Raw genomic sequence first — 19,051 nt, forward strand, 5'->3', positions numbered from 1 at the left:
TTACCTGCCCCAGGTGGGGGTATTATCAGCTGATGGGAGGGGCATAAAGGGCTGATCCCTGCACTCCTATCCTTATGCTGTGTGTTCTGCAGGCAGAATGGGGATGTGGGTGAGGTGGAGTTGGCTGCTGGTGGTTGCGCTGGTTTATGGATCGGGATTTGCCAGTGCTGGGGAGCATGTCTTGGTTAGGCGCCAGTCAGACAGTTGGTGGAGGCATTACCAGCCCTCTGTGGGGGGATCTCCTAGAGGGTCCCATGTGGGGGCTGCTCAGCCTGTGTCTGGTCTGGGGTCTCCCAGATGGGGTGCTCAGCCTGTGTCAGGATGGGGGTCCCCTGTTAGGTATGATGGGGGGGCTGCTCAGTCTAGACAGCTGGCACCACCCCAGAGCTCTCCTATCAGTGTGCAGTGTGGTGAGGACACAATGGTGGTGACTGTGATGAGAGACCTGTATGGGAACGGGAAGCTGGTGAAGGCCTCAGATCTGAGCCTAGGACCCCAGTCCTGCAAACCTGGTCCCCAGAGCACTGATACCAGTGTGGTCTTTGAGATTGGCCTCCAGGAGTGTGGGAACATAGTACAGGTAAGTAGGGGAGGGGGGCTCTGCGCATGAATCTCCTAGCTGTAGATTGTGTTCCTTTAGTACAACCAATAACTTCACTTTTTTGTTTTTCAATATAATGCAGCAAATCTAGAACAAAGCATTACTAGAATGCAGTTCTGTGTGCAGTAGGGATCCCTGGTGATAATGTCTACATGCATTGGGGGAGATGTACTAAGCCTCCTAAAGAGTGCAGCAATTGACCTTAGCAAATCAGCATTTGAGGTTGAAATTTTCAAGTGTATAAAATGACTGGCTGTATAGGGAACTTCTCCACTCTCTCACTCTTCAGGAGTCTTAATACATCTCCCCAACTATCCCTGACCCAGAAATGATTATTCCCAGTTGCATTACAATGCTGACTATGGATGGGATGCATCTGATTTGGCTGATGACTTCACTACATCCTGTACTGTGTAATTGCTTCAGTGATCACTAGAGTGCAGGAATACTGATCTGTATTTAGTGTCTGTGTAATAAATGGATAATATTACTCTTCATGTCCTCAGATGACTGCAGACTCTCTGATCTACATAACCAGTCTGTCCTACAACCCAAAGCCCTCCAGCAGTGTCCCCATTACCAGGACCAACTCTGCCGTGGTCCCTATCCAGTGTTTCTACCCCCGGTGAGTGGGCCAGAGGGTGGGTTATAGCTTATTGAGTGGGAGCTGCCACGCTAGTGACTCTCAGCCTTTGTCTGTGCTGGAGTAGCTGTGCTCCTGTGTAACATTAGTTTGTCTTCTGTGCTACTGAGTAAGTATAGTTGCTGAACAATATAACAATGGTCTACCACATCCATGAACAAGGAGACTCTCGGGTTATGGGGGTGTGTAGGGTTATGGTGTAGTCTCGACTGGGTGAAAGACTTTTTTGTGAATTTTTTTGAACTCTTAAAATATCTAAATGCGGCTTCATAGAGCAGATGTGAATTACGAATTGCTGCTGTAATACGGGCAGCCAAGTCGTCTTGCTACTGCCTGGGGTAGTCCCTCTTCCCCCTTTAAGACCCACATGGTGGACTAGGCCTTTTTCACCAGGCAGTCTGGGGAGCTATTGCCTGCATTTTAGAAGCTGACATGGACAGTTACCATCCCCCCCCCCTCATCAAATGGCCTTTAGCTGCAATCTTCCCTGATATGGTGACCGCTTTTCTATCTTGGCTTGCCATATTTGGTAAAGAATACAACGCTTACTCTGCCAGGGAGAATGGAGTATGGTGCTTGCCTCACTGCCTCTCAATGCCACCATTTCTTGGGACCCTGTAGCTGTGGTCCCACCTTGAGATTGATTTGTGTAGCTGAGAACTGGCCACTTCTCACCTAGTGTGTATTTCAGCAGAGGTGATTAAGAAGTGACTGGAAGCTGGGTCATGCTAGGTTTCCATAAATGCTACACGTGGTGGCTAATGCTAGTCAGTGATGGGCAGATGGGATTCACACCTGGGTTATTTATGTAGTAAAGCCCAATGACCATGTTGTGAGCTTTTCTTAAGAAAGCCTGTCATGTGACCAATAGCACCTCAGGGTCATCATAGAGATTGGTGATCATAGCAGTGTCCTACTGCAGTTGCCCCTTGATGAGGTTGTCATTGTCCTTCTCACTCCCCCATACTGCATTGTAGTTGGCCAATCTTCTAATCTGTGCATCAGGAAAAATGGCCATTCAATTAAACCAAGAGAATCTGTTTATGGGTCTAACATTTCAGTAATCTTCACTTAATGGGCCAAAGAATCCTCTATAAAAAATGGTATCTGGTACTGTAGGCATGATGGTGACTTCACTTGCTCAGTGAGCCATGGTACTGTTTGTAGCTAGTCCCATTCCATACAGGAAATCCAGCATTTAATCCATGGATAACGGCAAATGTCTTGTTTTGAGACCCTTAACAATGTAGATCTGATAAAGGCTCATTTCACTTTGTCAATTGTATTTTTTTAAACAGACATGGTAATGTGAGCAGTGAGGCCATCAAGCCAACATGGGTTCCGTTCCATTCCACCGCATCCTCAGAAGAGAGGTTGTCCTTCTCCTTGCAGCTGATGACTGGTAAGTGAGGTGGTGGCTATGATGGTGCTGGGCACTGGATTATTCTCTAATTCTCTAATTCTCTGATTACCTTACAGATGACTGGACCGCTCCCAGACCTTCCTCTGTCTTCCAGCTGGGAGACATGTTCTACATAGAGGCCTCTGTGGACACTCAGAACCACGTCCCTATGATGCTATTTGTGGATAGATGTGTGGCCACGCTGTCTCCTGATGTCCAGTCTGACCCTCACTATGACATCATTGCCTACAATGGGTATGTTATACCAGTGACTGTCCAGCTGCTGTGGTCATGGCTCCACTTTCTGCTAAACCTGTCCTGTTGTGCAGGTGCCTGGTGGACGGTAAGCAAGAAGATTCCTCCTCCGCCTTCACATCCCCAAGGACCCAGCTAAGCCAGCTCCGGTTCATGGTTGATGCTTTCCGGTTCACTGGGACAGATGTCTCTCTGGTGAGGACTGATTTGTTCTACTGGTTACACCTCTTAGTGTGGGGGCATGATGCAAATTCTGAGAGGCAACTAAGGGTGCATAGAGGATAAACCTCTAGGGCAGTGATTTTCCACTCTAGGAACACGGCACAAGATTTTAAAATTGCCAAGGCGCACTCTCCAGCGAAGCAGTGTGCATGACCAATGAAAAAACAAACATTGGCTCCCACATAAAAAAAATACACTACATTGGCCTCCACAGAAATAAAGCTCACTACAGTAAAAGTGCGCTGAGCTGATTGCCATGGCACACTTGACAACTGCTTGCAGCACACCAGTGTGCCACGGCACAGTGGTTGAAAAATGTTGCTCTAGGGGCATATTCATCACTAACATCTAGTTTATAGTATCAACTTAAATGCAAAATAAAATCACTTTGCAATTTATTCATGAATTCGGACAGCGCTCTGTACCGGTGCAGAATTGGAAGCAAAACTGAAACTGTGATCACTGCTTCTGGGTATAGACCCAGCCAGCATAATGTACAGCCATTGCACTGCATGTATCAGTATGGCCTAGGAGGGAGTGCAGCCAAGGATCCTTCATTAAAGTGCTGCAGTAGCCCATTCGCTACCTCGACTAAGCTGTAGAAAGCTTCATGTTAGAGATGGGTAAATGTCACAATTTCTTTTCATTACCTTGTGAGAACCCCTGCAAGAGGGGAGGAACATGTCAACGTGGTCTCTGGACGTTTTTCCAACTCTTGACCATACTACACTGCTGTGTTCCAACTGAGGAACCGTTGTCTGGTGGTTTACAGTACCTGCATATTAATACCCACCAGTGTTGCTGAGAGACACTGACTGACATTGCTGAGCCTGTTTGTGCGGACCATCATTCCTGCTATCCGTTGCCTCCGCTGGATGGGGAGGATTCCCCACAGAGACACTGTCCAGCCTTCACCCCTCACGTCCTGATCGGGAGAAGCTGAGGCACAAACGGCCCACCATCCTGCACGTCTTCCCTGCCTGTGAGCCATTGGCGCCACGCACAGTCCCCCAGTCCACTGCTGGAGTGGTGCTGGTCACAGGGACCAACATCACACCTACTTGTTTCAATCTGTCTGGGAGTCGCAGGAGCATTTGGTTCCTAGGGAGTCTCTGGAGCTTTGAGTCCACTGGGACAGGTGAGATACTAGACCCCCCCCCCCCCCCCCCCCCCTGCTATTCACCATGCCAAGATTTGTTAGCTCCACGGCTCTGCAACTTAGGGAGTCACTATACTCTATCAGGTTTCAACAGGGGGACTATACCCATTATACAGATTTATATAATTCTGTTTGCTAATAGCACCATATGTTGATTACCATCAAGGCTCTACATGGTTTTTAAAACATCTATCTTTTTTTCCTATGATATATTGGTAACAGTATGTGTTTAGATTAATGTAACATTTCATCTTTTTTTTCATTCAATTGTATGTATTAGTGCACCAGTTTTTCTTCACAATTTCAAAACCTAAATGGTCTGTCTTCCAATGTTTGGGAGCAAATGGCTATTTGTCATGTGCTCTATACATTACCAGATCTTCCTTCCAACCAAGAAACTAGTTTTGTGCAGGAAAATAACCTGGTGACGGTGCAGAACCCCCCCATACTCCCTTCTCTCAGCTCATCACCCCCCCGCCCCTTAACCTGTACCTGTCTTGTCCTAGATCTATATCGCCTGTTACCTGAGAGCTGCTGCAGCCTCTCAGACCCCAGATCCATTGAACAAAGCCTGTTTCTACAGCAAAGCCTCTAGAAGGTGAGCCACTGTGTAGACCCCTGAGTTACATTACTGGTGTAATGGGTAAGCTGGCTGACTTCTCCATTTCTCTTAGCTGGGCTGCTGTGGAGGGCGCCAATAACATCTGCCAATGCTGTGACACTGGGAACTGTGCTACCCCTGCTGTTCAGAGCATTTGGGGCTTTGGGCATGAGAGACCAAGAGGAATGGGGAAGAGAGAAGTCGGTGAGTTCTTCAGATGTTACCAGTCATTGGACTGCCAAATAGCATTTAAACATGTCCACATTCCATTTGCCCTAAATGGAAGGTACTGTAATGCCAGGACTAGACTTGGTAAAGGCATCTTCTGTAATGCAGACACTGGTGTCACTAAGGACTTGTGGTTTGACTCCTTATTATGTCCTTCAAAGTATTTTCTGCAGATAATTGTAGGAGACTTCCCCCTGATTGCACCTGGTTAGGGGTTTCTCATAAGTCTGTTAGACTGGTTTTGCCAAAAAGACAGCAATCTGCGCGCATCTTTAATTTGCTAAAGAACAATCAAGTTTTCAATTTTTTAAAAATTGATAGAACTTCTTGATAGTTGAGGCCCAGAATCCCATGATGTGCCTTACACTTCTACAGGAAGTTGCAATTGCATGTACTAAAGCCTAACCTCTCCCCCCTGCAGGTGCTCATCCAGAGGAACATGGACTGGCCACACTTGGACCTCTGCTGGTGATTGGAGCCGAGTCTAACCCAGCCCCTGGTGCAGCCCATAGCCAGGCTTCCAGAATGACAGCAGGATCCAGGCCTCTAGAATTGTGGGTGTTGGTGGCCATTGTCTCCGTCAGTCTGGTTGTTGTAGCTGTTGGTCTTGTAGTGGTTGGTAAATGTGTCTTAAGGAGATTCTCTCACTAAGAAGCTGTATAGAAATAAAAGGCTTCAGGAAACTATTTCTGCATCCTTGTCATGTATCCTATAATCTTTGTCTAAAATGTCACAGGGCTTTGTTAATTGAGTGGCAGACCTTACAATAGACTCCAAAATCTGCTTGTAGCTCCTCAGCTTGTTGGATGCATTATGTATTCTGAGAACCATAGCTTTTGAGGTCCCAGATCTTGAGTAGGTCAGACACCTGGCATTTCAGCTGACAGAAGGACTAGCACCGCAGGCTGAGAAACATAAGGTGTGTATCCACTAGACTATTAAAATGAGCAATTGAACAATTTACATTATCGTTCAATCACTCATAAATCATGCAAGAAAATGTTGAAAACCAGCAATGCGCACTCCTGCTAGTCATTTTCAACATCTACAGTATCATCGCCTGGACATGCAGGCCAACCTGCCGATATCAACAGGTTGTGGATGAGGGAGGGTGCCTGCACTGAACATATTCAGTGTGAGCACATTATCCACTGTAATTGTACAATCGTTAATCATCCTGTACAATGTTGTAATCTTAGTCATTCCACTCTTGTGTAGTGGATACGCACCTTTTAGGCTGTAAAGGCAAAACAAATGCATAATGGTCCATCAGACATCTGAAATGTCTCCAGTGTATGTTCTGGGTCTAACTGTTGGCTCAGCAGGAGTTGGAGTCAGACATGTGGTGCTCCCTGGATGTATGTTCTGACAGCCCGAGTGTCTGTCCTGAACCCCCATATACTTGAGAACCAATGGTCCTTTGTTCTTAATCCCTGTAACGAGTCCATAAACTGCATCAAATGGTGGTTTCGTGGTCCTCTAACAGTTCTACTCATTTGTAGCCATCTCAAGGCCGGCACCAATGCTCCTATACAATACCCATACAACTTAGGAAATAATTTTAATATTGGTAGGAGGTGGTGGTTTGCAGTATTAAACAATGCTGCCCTGCCTCAGGATGGGCTTCACTTATGATCTTACCTGTAGCCATGATTAATCAAGAGGGCCAACTTCTAGAGTAGGGCTGGTAATTAGTGGCCCCACAGCAGTTTTAGAACTGCATGCCCTGTCAGTTTTGTTTGGCCATGCTAACTGTTGCAAGGCATGCTGGGATATGTAGTTCAGCAGCTGAAGTGCTGCTTATTGCCCACCCCATTCTAAAGCCTTAATGGTGCCACAAGTTATGTCAACCAGGGGTTGCTTTGGGTTAACCCTTGACCATGTATCAGCCATAACATTAAAACCACTGACAGGTGGATAACATTGATTATTTATTGTTACAATGGCACCTGACAAGGGGTGGGATATATTGGGCAGTAAAGCTGGGTACACTCAAATTTTCTGTCTAACCATCCAACTAGTTGATTGTCATTTGCTTTCATACCTTACCAGATTCATTCCAGCCAATCAGCAAACTTGCTCCCAAATGCCAGAAAATGGACAAACTGTTTGAACAAAGTCTTTAGATCAAACATTTAACAAATATGTCTGACGACCATTTTCATCTGTTTTCTGGCATTTAGGAGCAAATTGCTGATCATCTTTAACTCCCATATGTTACCAGATTTTCATTCCAACCAATCAACTAGTTGGATGGTTGGGCAGAATCTTTACATGTGTATGCAGCTTTATTGAGCACTCCGTGTTTGAAGTAGATGTGTTGAAAGCAGGGAAAATGGGCAAGATCTGGGTGACTTTAACAAGCGTCAGATTGTGATGTCTGGGTCAGTGCATCTCCAAAATGGCAGGTCTCCTGGCTGCAGTGGCTAGTACCTAATAAGTGATCAATGTGCTGGTATCATGGTCACTCGGGCTCATTGGGGGGGGGTGAGCAAATGATAGCTTGTTTGGTCCAATTCCATAGAACTGCTGTAGTACAATTGCTGATAGAAAGTAGTCAGAACTGAGACCAATGCATTTTGCTGCACATGGTTCTGTGTAGCTGCAGAGCAATCAGTGCCCATGCTGACCTCTGTCCACCTCAGGGATCTCCTACAATTGGAATGTGAGCACAAGAAGTGGATGATGGTGGTCTGATCGCATTCTTTTGTCATGTGGATGGCCAGGTGTTTCATTTCCCTGGGGAAGAGATGGCACCAGGATGCCATATAGGAAGAAGGAAACCAGTGTGATGCTCTTGATAATGCTCTGCTGTGAAACCTTGGGTCGCACTATTCATTTGGCTGTTGGACATATACCACCTACTTAAACACTGCTGCAGCCCAGGTACACTCCTTCATGGCAGCTGTATTCCCTGATAGCTTTGGCTTTTTTCAGCAGGATAATGGACTCTACCATGCAGCAGCAGATGTTCTTCAGGAATGGTTTGAGGAACATGAGTTCAAGGTGTTGACTAGGCCTTCAACTCCACAGAGCTCAATCAGATTTGAGCATATGTGGGATGTGCTGGGGGGAAAAAGTCTAAGCCATGTAGGCCCCACCTCACAAATTGCAGGACTTAGAAGATCTTCTAACATCTTCATATCACAGGACCCTTTCAGAGGTTTTGGAGTCCATGCCTCAGCTGCTCAGTGCTGTGTTGGCCACATGAGGGAAACCACACAATATTAGGCAGGTGGTTTAATGTTATGGCTACTGTGTGTATATATAAAATGAATACATGTACACTCCAGCAATGGGCCAGCTGAACATTTTTTTTTTTTCCATTGCTCGTATAAATGTCAGTTGACCGAAGCTCTCATAGCATCCTGCTCCTAATACTGGAGGAAATGTTTGTGATATATGGAATTAGCCATACTTGGATACAGCAGCCTTGTTTGTCAGTGGTAGCCAATCTCAAGCCACAAGAAGAGTTTAGCAGTCCATTTATTCCGAGTCTACTAGCTGGTGCACCCTCCCTTGTGTGCATTACTGAAAGCTTTTAAAAGATTCAGTTGGTGTAGAAAACGTGGACTATTCTGAAGAATGGAGATTAGCTGCCCAGGTCTTAGAGTGTTGGACATGGTGTGACCTCTTTGTCAAGGCACTTTCGTGCTGCCCTTGGTTAACAGCATATCACACTCCCACTGTAAGCCTTTATCACAACAAAAAACTGAGATTTCAGGGGATTGTTGAAGGGCAATTAATATATTAGCAATAATCACAAAGTGCCATTGTGTCAGGATAATGCAATGTTTATTTTCCTGCGCTATATGCTGTAATACTATAAGCAGCACAGTGCAGCATTATGTGGACAACTGAAATCATTCAGTGCAGCCATTATACAGAAATGGTTCTGTGTTCCAGCGCCCAAACATAGTATATTATAAGGAAACATATGTTATACAAAACAGAAAGGACTTGCAGGCAGGGGCGTGGTCACCCTATAGCACAGGTTCTCAAACTCTGTCCTCAGGACCCCAAACAGTGCATGTTTTCCAGGTCTCCACACTGAATCAAGTGAAATAATTAGCTCCACCTGTGGACCTTTTAAAATGTGTCAGTGAGTAATGATTACACCTGTGCACCTGCTGGGTGACCTGCAAAATTTGCACTGTGTGGGGGTCCTGAGGACCGAGTTTGAGAACCACTGCACTATAGTATCCCCAATTCAAATTACGCCAAACAGTAGCACAATCTTATTTACATTTCAACGTACATGGTATCCTTGATTCACATTACACCACAAAGGGGTCTATTTACTAAGCAGTGTTAGGAGACAGAGGCCCTGATTCAGAGCCAGTCGCTCTGACAGAGCGCTGGCTCTGAATCAGGGCCGGTCCCCTTTTTTTTTTTTTTTTTTTAAGAATGGTCTCCTGGCCTCTCGCATAGCTGTGGGTGACCACCCACAGCTATAGCGAGCGGCCATGATGATGGTCACGATGGTCAAGACCATCGGGCTTGCGAGGAGACCCTTGTGGTAGGGTCTCGTTGCCGCAAGCCCCAGAGAGATTTCGGCTCTAACAGAGCCGGAATCTCTCCACTGACATCACTTGTGATGTCAGTGGAGCCGGCCCCAAACGTTAGGCGTTCTCATGGGAACGCCTCTGTTTGGGAAGCCACCCCCCGGCCCGCCCACAAAAGGGGGTATGCTGTCACTCAACATTGACAGCACGCCCCCTTTGGTGCGAGACCCAGAGCGACGGATTGCCCGTCGCTATCCAGGTCTCACGCATGCGCACGTCGGAGCCGGCTCCGTCGTGCGAATGTGCTCTGGGCCACCATCGACCCGGTTGCGAGGGCTCAGCACTTGCGACCGGGTCAGAATCAGGCCCAGAGTGAAAAGTGATAAGAAAGTGATAAGGTGCCAGCCAATCAGCTCCCAACTGTCATTTTTCAAACACAGCCTGTGAGATGACAGTTGGGAGCTGATTGGCTGGCACCTTATCACTTTCTTATCACTTTTCACTCTGGACCTGATTCAGAGCCACTCGCTCGTAATGTGCGTCCGCAAGTGGCCCAATATTCTGCATGCGCACGTTTCGTCCTGCGCGTGCGCAAACTACACACTGCGATCGCATCCCTCTCGCTCGCCCAGCAAAGGCAGCCCATAGTGACAGGAGATGCCGTTTGTGGGTGGTAGCAGGGGCAGGACACTAATAACGTGGGGGTTGGAGATGCGAACGCAGGTGTGCCTGAGTGTTTCAACGCCATTTTAGAGGCATGCATAATTAACAGGTAGTGTCATAGTACACGTCACGTGCCATTTTTTTAAACTGATTTCCTTGCAATGCTTGCGGGAGGGTAAAGCTACCTCAAGCACTGCGTTCACATCCGATGGTGCTCGATGTACCAATGTTTTAATACATTTCCTGGAGATGATGTGTGCTGGTTGGCGGCTCTGCCTGCGCTATTGGGCATACGCTCAGACAAAGTGGCCGCTCGCTAAGACATGGTGGGCGTGCTTATGCCCTGGCGAGCGATCACTTCCCGTGGCGTCACTTTGCCAAATTTACATACGCATCCAGCAAGCATACACAGATAGCGAATGGGTCTGAATCAGGCCCAATGTGTGTACTATTGGTGATGGTAATAGCAGAGCACTAGTACACAGCTGTGGATCTAGATACTGGGGCGATCGTTCTTAACTCCCTGTAAATGTAACTGGTAGTTTCTGGAGTGTACTCCCTTTGGTGGGCGCTATCCTAAAAACATGTATATAAATATGTACATAAACACATCCTTGCTGGAAGAGACTAGTCTGATAACAGGCGTGTCCTCACACGCACACGACCCGGCATAGGGCCTGATTCATGTCTGTACGCAAAAGCAACGGCAGCTGCAATCGCTCACAGATCGCAATTGTGGAAATATGGTAATGATTCCCCCTGCCATCCAGTTCATAGAGACGCCCGACTGAAAGCACCTCACATCCGCTGCTCACGCACATAACCAGTAACAATGGAAATATTGAACGCAGATCAAGCGGTCACCGGCCTTCTGAGTAAGACTAATACCCCTTTTACACCGGAGCTAAAACACGGGTTTTTGAAGGGTTAACCCGGGCAGCTCCCTGGTGTAAAAGGGGAGAGGGTTGGATCGCCGGGTCGAGTGACCCGGCAATCCAACCCAGGCAACTAGCAGGGTTTAACACGGGCGTAGCCCGTGAAACCCTGCTATGAGAACAGCGCACTCCGGGTCACGATGACCTGGAGTGCGCTGCTAGCCGGCCGATTGGTCCGGCTTCAGTGGCGCTTGGAGATGACGTCATCTCCAAGCGTCCACTTTCACTCCGCAAAAGCCGGGTCTATGCAGACCCGACTGCGGTGTGAGCGGCGCTGACTCAGGAATATCCCGAGTCAGCGCCGGCAAAATTCCGGGTCTGATCCGGATAGGAACTTTGTTCCAACTCCGGGTCAGACCCGGAATTTAGGTGTAAAAGGGGTATTACACTGCACCTTTGATCTGGGTTACTCCCAGGTCAGCCCTGCTAAACCTGTGAGGTTATAAAAAGTGGGAGGTGAATGCTCCACAACCACCAATCCGCTCATTTTAGGCATGATCCAGGTCAGATAACCCGGGTTGCACCATTTACACTGCACCATTACCTGGGTCCAACCCTGGTAGCTACCTTGGTTGGATTGCAAGGTCACTTGACCCAGGTTATTTTTCAGGGACCCTTTTACACTGAGCTGCGACCCGGGTAGACCCAGCAAAAACCCAGGTTTTTGCTCTGGTGTAAAAGGGGTAATAGATAGATAGATATTATTAGTGCTCAGGTGTGTGTGTGATCATTATCTGCCCCAGGTGGGGGTATTAGCAGCTGATGGGAGGGGTATAAAGGGCTGTTCCCTGCACTCCTGTCTTTGTGCTCTGTGTCCTGCAGGCAGAATGGGGATGTGGAGTTGGCTGCTGGTGGTTGCACTGGTTTATGGCTCAGCATTTGCCAGTGCTGGGGAGCATGTCTTGGTTAGGCGCCAGTCAGACAGTTGGTGGAGGCATTACCAGCCCTCTGAGAGGGGATCTCCTAGAGGGTCTCATGTGGGGGGTGCTCAGCCTGTGTCTGGTCTGGGGTCTCCCAGATGGGGTGCTCAGCCTATGTCTGGCCTGTGGTATCCCAGATGGGGTGCTCGGCCTGTGTCAGGATGGGGGTTTCCTGTTAGCTATGATGAGGGGACTGCTCAGCTTACACAGCTGGCACCACCCCAGAGCTCTCCTATCAGAGTGCAGTGTGGTGAGGACACAATGGTGGTGACTGTGATGACAGACCTGTATGGGAATGGGAAGCTGGTGAAGGCCTCAGATCTGAGCCTAGGACCCCAGTCCTGCAAACCTGGTTCCCAGAGCTCTGATACCAGTGTGGTCTTTGAGATTGGCCTCCAGGAGTGTGGGAACATAGTACAGGTAAGTGGGTGAGGGGAAGGGGTGGCTGTTATGAGACTACAATATCTCGTGTGTGGCTATTGTAGGACTGTAGTCTCTCCTAGCTGTAGATTGTGTTCCTTTAATACAACAAACATAATATATATATATATATATATATATATATTATTATTTTTTATTTTTTTTCTTTCTCCTAATCAGCAAATATACAACAGAGCATACTAGAATGCAGTTCTGAGTGTGTAGTAGGGGTCATTGGTGATGATATCTGTATGAATTGGGGGAGATGTTTCAAGCCTCCTAAATAATGGAGGGATTGACCCTAGCAAATCTGCATTTTGAGGTAGAAATTTTGAAGTGGTCTATAAAATGATTGGCTGCTATCAGCAGCTTCTTGACTCTTCAGGAGTCTTCATACATCTCCCCAACTATCCCTGACCCATAACGTCCAGAAATGACTATTCTAATCTGCACTACAATGCTGTCCTCACCTGTACTGTGTAATTGCTTCAGTCATCACCAGAGAGCAGGAATACTGATCTGCATGTAGTACTTTGTGTCTGTGCTATGGATAATATTACTCTTCATGTCCTCAGATGACTGCAGACTCTCTGGTCTACATAACCAGTCTGTCCTACAACCCAAAGCCCTCCAGCAGTGTCCCCATTACAAGGACCAACTCTGCTGTAGTCCCCATCCAGTGCTTCTACCCCCGGTGAGTGTGGTCAGAGGGAGGGTTATAGCTTATTAATGAGTGGGAGCTGCCACACTAGTGACTCTTGGTCTGGGTCTGTGCTGGAGTAGCTGTGCTCCTGTGTAACATTACGGCTACTGTCTTCTGTGCTACTATGGGCTACTGAGGCAGTGAAGTTGCTGAACAATGGTCTACCACATCGATGAACCAGGGGACACTCGGGTTATGCGGGGGTATAGGGTTGTGGTGTAGTCTTGACTTTGAGTGAAAGAAGCTTTTGTGAAATTTTTTTTTTTTTTTAATGCATGTCATGTGGCCAATAGCACCTCGGGGTCATAATAGAGATTGGTGGTCATAGCGGTGTCCTACTGTGGCTGCATATTGACAAGGTTGTCATTGTCCTTCTCCCTCCACCATACTGCATTGTAGTTGGCCAATCCTCTAATCTGTATGTGCATCAAGAAAAATGGCCATTCAATTAAACCAATATAGAATCTGTTTATGGGTTTGACAGTTCAGTAATATTCACTTAATGGGCCAAAGAATCCTCTATGAAAATGGTATCTGGTTCTATAGGCATAATGGTGACTTCACTTGGCCGGTGAGCCATGGTACTGTTTGTAGCTAGTCCCATTTCATACTGGAAATCCAGCATTTAATCCATGGATAACAGGAAATGTCTTGTTTTTGAGACCCTTGACAATGTAGATCTGATAAAGGCTCATTTCACTTGTCAATTGTATTTGTTTTTTTTCTTTTAAACAGACATGGTAATGTGAGCAGTGAGGCCATCAAGCCAACATGGGTTCCGTTCCATTCCACTGCATCCTCAGAAGCAAGGCTGTCCTTCTCCTTGCAGCTGATGATGGGTGAGTGAGGTGGTGGCTATTATGGTGCTGGGTCTGGTTTGGTCTCTAACCCTCTGATTACCTTACAGATGACTGGAGTGCCCCCAGACCTTCCTCTGTCTTCCAGCTGGGGGACATGTTCTACATAGAGGCCTCTGTGGACACTCAGAACCACGTCCCTATGATGCTGTTTGTGGATGGATGTGTGGCCACGCTGTCTCCTGATGTCCAGTCTGACCTTCACTATGACATCATTGCCTACAATGGGTATGTTATACTAGTGACTGTCTAGTTGCTGTGGTCATGGCTCCACTTTCTGCTAAACCTGTCCTGTTGTGCAGGTGTCTGATGGACGGTAAGCAAGAAGATTCTTCTTCCGCCTTCACATCCCCAAGGACCCAGCTAAACCAGCTCCGGTTCATGGTTGATGCTTTCCGGTTCACTGCAACAGATGTCTCTCTGGTGAGGACTGATCCATTCTCCTGGTTACACCTTCTAGTGTGGGAACATGATGCAAATTCTGAGAGGCAGATAAGGGTGCACAGTGTAATATAGGGGCATATTCGGCACTTTCATCTAGTTATAGTATCATAAATGTAAAATCGCTTTGCAATTTATTCATGCATTCAGACAGAGCTCATTTCCAGTGCAGAATTGGAAGCAAAACTGTAACTATCACTGCTTCTGGGTATAGACCCAGCCGTGATAATGTACGGCCATTGCACTGTATGCACCAGTATGGGATAGCAGGGAGGGCAGCCAAGGATCCTTCATGAGTGCTGCAGTAACCCGTATGCTACCTTGGCCAAGCTGCAGAAGCTTCATGTTCCAGAGCTGGGTAAATGTCACAACTTAGAAACCTAAATTCTGTTCCAATGTCTGGGAGCAAATGGTCAATTGTCATTTGCTCTATACATTGCCAGATCTTCATTCCAACCAAGAAACTAGTCTTGTGCAGGAAAATAACCTGGTGACTCATTGCAGAACCCCATACTCCCTTCTCTCAGCTTACACCCCCCCCCCTTTGCCCTTACCTGTAACTGTCGTCTTGCCCTAGATATATATCACTTGCTACATGAGAGCTGCTGCAGCCTCTCAGACCCCGGATCCATTGAACAAAGCCTGTTCCTACAGCAAAGCCTCTAGAAGGTGAGACACTGTAGACCCCTGAGTTACGTTACTGGTGTAATGGGTAAGCTGGCTGACTCCTCCATTTCTCTTAGCTGGGCTGCTGTGGAGGGTGCCAGTAACATCTGTCAATGCTGTGACTCTGGGAACTGTGCTGCCACCGCTGGTCAGAGCAGGAGATGGGAAGCTGTGCACGGGAGACCAAGAGGAATGGGGAAGAGAGAAGTCGGTGAGTTCCTCAGATGTTACCAGGCCCTGGATTGATGGCATCTAATCATGCCGGGCTTCAATGTGCCCTAAATTGTAGGTAATGCCAGGACTAGACTTGGTAAAGGCACTTCTGTAATACAGACACTGGTGTTACTAAGGAGTTGCTGCTTGACTCCTATCTACTTTTCCTCTAGTCTTTACTGCAGATAAGTGTAGGTCTTGAATCCACTCAGAACCTAGCACATCGCTAGTTCAAACCTGTAATAGCGCCTGCTGCTTTGGGAATGGACTTCTAGAAAAGTCCCTGACATTACAAAGTAGACTTTGCTCTCAGTAATTGAATATGGTGATCTCTTAAGATAACAGTGGTTTATTGCCAATAAGTGGAAGTTGTCCCAAGCAAGTGTAGCCTCTTTACCAGTGTATTACACTTCTACTGGAAGTTCCAATTGCATGTACTAAAGCCTAACCTCTCCCCCTGTAGGTTCTCATTCAGAGGAACATGGACTGGCCACACTTGGGCCTCTTCTGGTGATTGGAGCCGAGTCTAACCCAGCCCCTGGTGCCTCCATAAGCCTGGCTTCTAGAATGACTGCAGGATCCAGGCCTCTACAACTGTGGGTGTTGGTGGCCATTGTCTCCGTCAGTCTGGCTGTTGTAGCTGTTGGTCTTGTGGTGGTTGGTAAATGTGTCATAAGGAGATTCTCTCACTAAGAAGCTGTATAGAAATAAAAGGCTTCAGGAAACCATTTCTGCATCCTTGTCATGTATCCTATAATCCTGGCCTAAAATGTCACAGGGTTTTGTTAATTGAATGGCAAACACCTTACAATAGACTCCAAAATCTGCTTGTAGCTCCTTAGCTTGTCAGATACATTCTGCGAACCATAGCTTTTGAGGTCCCAGATCTTGAGGAGGTCACAATGACTCCTGTAATTTCTGCTGAGAAACTTAAGGCATGTATCCACTAGACCAGTGGTTCCCAAACTGGGTGCTGTGGCACCCTGGGTTGCCTCAGGGCACTTGCAGGGTTGTCTTGGGTTGGTGGTCCAGTACCAAATAAAATTATTTTTAGTCGGTGTGATGGGCAAAATCAGTGCTAATGACTATCAAAAAATGTGGACAAAAAAAAACACAGCCTTATAAATATAAGCCCAATTTACTACTTTTAATGTTTGCTGAATTTCTCAAACCTTTGGCCCAAGGGTGCCGTGAAAAAAAAAATGCTGATTCTCTAGGGTGCCGTGATTCAATAAAAATTGGGGTACCACTGCACAATTAAAATGAGCGATTGAACAATTACGTTATCGTTCAATTGCTCATAAATCGTTCAGTAAAATGTTGAAAATGACTAGCGATGCAGTCTCCTGCTGGTGGTTTTCAACATCTATCACCTGAACACAGGCCAACCTGCTGATACCGACCAGGTTGTGCATATTCCGGGATGAGGGAGGGTGCCTGCACTGAACGACACATTATCCACTGCACAGGATTGATTGTATGATTACAATGTGGTAAATGGGTGTTCTGGGTCTAACTGGCTCAGCAGGTGTTGGAGTCAGACATACGGCGCTCCCTGGATGAATGTTCTGACAGCCCAGTGTTCTGAACCCCCATATACTTGAGACCCTATGGTCCATTGTTCTTAATCCCTGATGGAACGAGTCACCAAACTGGGTTAAATGGTGAATTCATGGTCCTCACAGGTCTACCCATTTGCAGCCGTCTTAATGCTGGCACCAATTCTCCTGCACTTTACTATACCCATACAACACCTAAAATTATATCCTAATATTAGTGGGTAGGAAGTGGTGGCTTCCTATTCCATAGAAGAACTGCTGTAGTACAAATTGCTGACAGATTAATGCTGGCTTTGATTGAAAGGTGTCAAAACTGAGACCAATGCATTTTGCTACATATGGTTCTGTGTAGCTGCTGCCCTCTGTCCACCCCAGGAATTGCCTACAATGGGAATGTGAGCATAACTGGACAATGGATAATGGCCTTGTCTGATTACATTCTTTTATATCCTGTGGATGGCCGGATGTTTCATTTCCCTGGGGAAAAGATGGCACCAAGATATCATATAGCCAGTGTGATGCTCGAGAAAATGCACTGCTATGAAACCTTGGGTCATACTATTCATGTGGCTGTTAGACATATACCACCTACTTAAACACTACTGCAGCCCAGGTACACCCCTTCATGGCAGCTGTATTCCCTGATAGCAGTGGCCTTTTTCAGGAGGATAATGCACTCTACCATGCAGCTGCAGATGTTCTTCAGGAATGGTTTGAGGAACAGGAGTTCAAGGTGTTGACTTGGCCTCCAACTCCCCAGATCACAATCCAATTGAGCATCTGTGGGATGTGCTAGGGAAAAAAATCTAAACCATGTGGGCCCCACCTCTCAGGACTTGGCAGAAGATCATTTAACGGCTTGATATCACAGGACACCTTCAGAGGTCTAGGAGTCCACGCCTCAACTGCTCAGTGCTGTGTTGCCACATGAGGGAAACCACACAATATTAGGCAGGTGGTTTAATGTTATGGCTATGTGTATATATAAATGCATGTACACTCCTTGCAATTGTCCAGCTGGACGGCTTTCTACTGCACGTATAAAGGGGAGTTGACAGAAGCTCTCATAGCATCCTGCTCCTAATATTGGTGGAAATGTTTGGCGTATAAGGAATTAGCCAGACAGCAGCCTTGTTAGTTGTAGTATAGTAATGCAAGTATTACAATAAATAAACTGCATACTTGAGTCATTTCTTTGAAGAAAGGTACATCAGGATATAACATTAGTGGTAGCCAATTTCAATCCACAAGAAGCCTCATCAGTCCACTTAGTCAGTCTCCTATCTGGTGCACCCTCCCATGTGTTCATTACTGAAAGCTTTTAAAAGATTCACAGTTGGTGTAGAAAACATGGACTGTTCTAAAGGTTGAAGATTGGCTTCCCAGGTCTTGTGTAGAAGCCTAGAGTGTTAGACATGGTGTGACATCTCTGCCAAGGCACTTTTGTGCTGCCCTTGGTTAAAGGCCTACAGTGGGAGTGCTATGCTGTTATCACTAAGCTTTGCCACTGACCTGGGCTATTACAAACACAATCTCAAGGCGGGGAGAGGCAGAAGTTGTTGTGGGTACTGGGGCGATGTCTTGAATGCTGGTTCTGGCATATGGACAGGACAGTGTGGAGTTGCTTGTGTGAGGCGGTAGGAAAGCTGTACAAATATTAGGAGACCTATCCTGACCACTGAGGATTACTAGTTTGTTTTTTCCCCTGAGGCCAAGGTTTTCATAAGTGATTCTTTATATTTAGTAGATGGTGAATTAAAAAAAACCTAACTCTCAATTAGGTCTTTTTTTTTTTTTTTTTTTTTTTTTTTTTGCTCAAGTGTAAAGTTCATAGTATAAATTATATAATTGTTTGGAAACAATGTTTGTTTCAAAGCACTTACATTATTTGTACAGTATATGAAATGGTACACAAATAAGTTCCTTTCTTCCAGAATAACTTTCAAAGAATGTAACACATTCCCTTCCCTCTTGTGTAGCAACACCTTTTCCCCTCACTTGGGTATAGTAACACATTTTCCTGTATAAGATCTCATATTTCCAAAATGACACTATTGG

At 46.4% G+C, this 19,051-nt stretch overlaps 2 protein-coding genes across 2 annotated transcripts; both read left to right on the plus strand.

Annotated features, from left to right (window-relative positions):
• Positions 1-63: 63 nt before the first annotated feature.
• Positions 64-5,797, plus strand: LOC148473761 (zona pellucida sperm-binding protein 3-like). The gene is made up of 8 exons (XM_088459529.1): positions 64-580; positions 1,108-1,226; positions 2,543-2,646; positions 2,724-2,901; positions 2,976-3,096; positions 4,789-4,880; positions 4,957-5,087; positions 5,533-5,797. The coding sequence occupies exons 1-8, from the start codon at positions 98-100 to the stop codon at positions 5,760-5,762; spliced, it is 1,458 nt and encodes a 485-aa protein (XP_088315655.1). The 5' UTR covers positions 64-97; the 3' UTR covers positions 5,763-5,797.
• Positions 5,798-12,008: 6,211 nt separating this feature from the next.
• On the plus strand, positions 12,009-16,162 carry LOC148473762 (zona pellucida sperm-binding protein 3-like). Its single transcript, XM_088459527.1, has 8 exons — positions 12,009-12,554; positions 13,130-13,248; positions 13,993-14,096; positions 14,165-14,342; positions 14,417-14,537; positions 15,133-15,224; positions 15,299-15,432; positions 15,898-16,162. The coding sequence occupies exons 1-8, from the start codon at positions 12,042-12,044 to the stop codon at positions 16,125-16,127; spliced, it is 1,491 nt and encodes a 496-aa protein (XP_088315653.1). The 5' UTR covers positions 12,009-12,041; the 3' UTR covers positions 16,128-16,162.
• The last annotated feature ends 2,889 nt before the right edge of the window (positions 16,163-19,051 follow it).

This window comes from Taudactylus pleione, unplaced genomic scaffold, assembly GCF_031769625.1.
Source record: "Taudactylus pleione unplaced genomic scaffold, aTauple2 ptg000913l, whole genome shotgun sequence".
Classification (NCBI taxonomy): domain Eukaryota; kingdom Metazoa; phylum Chordata; class Amphibia; order Anura; family Myobatrachidae; genus Taudactylus; species Taudactylus pleione.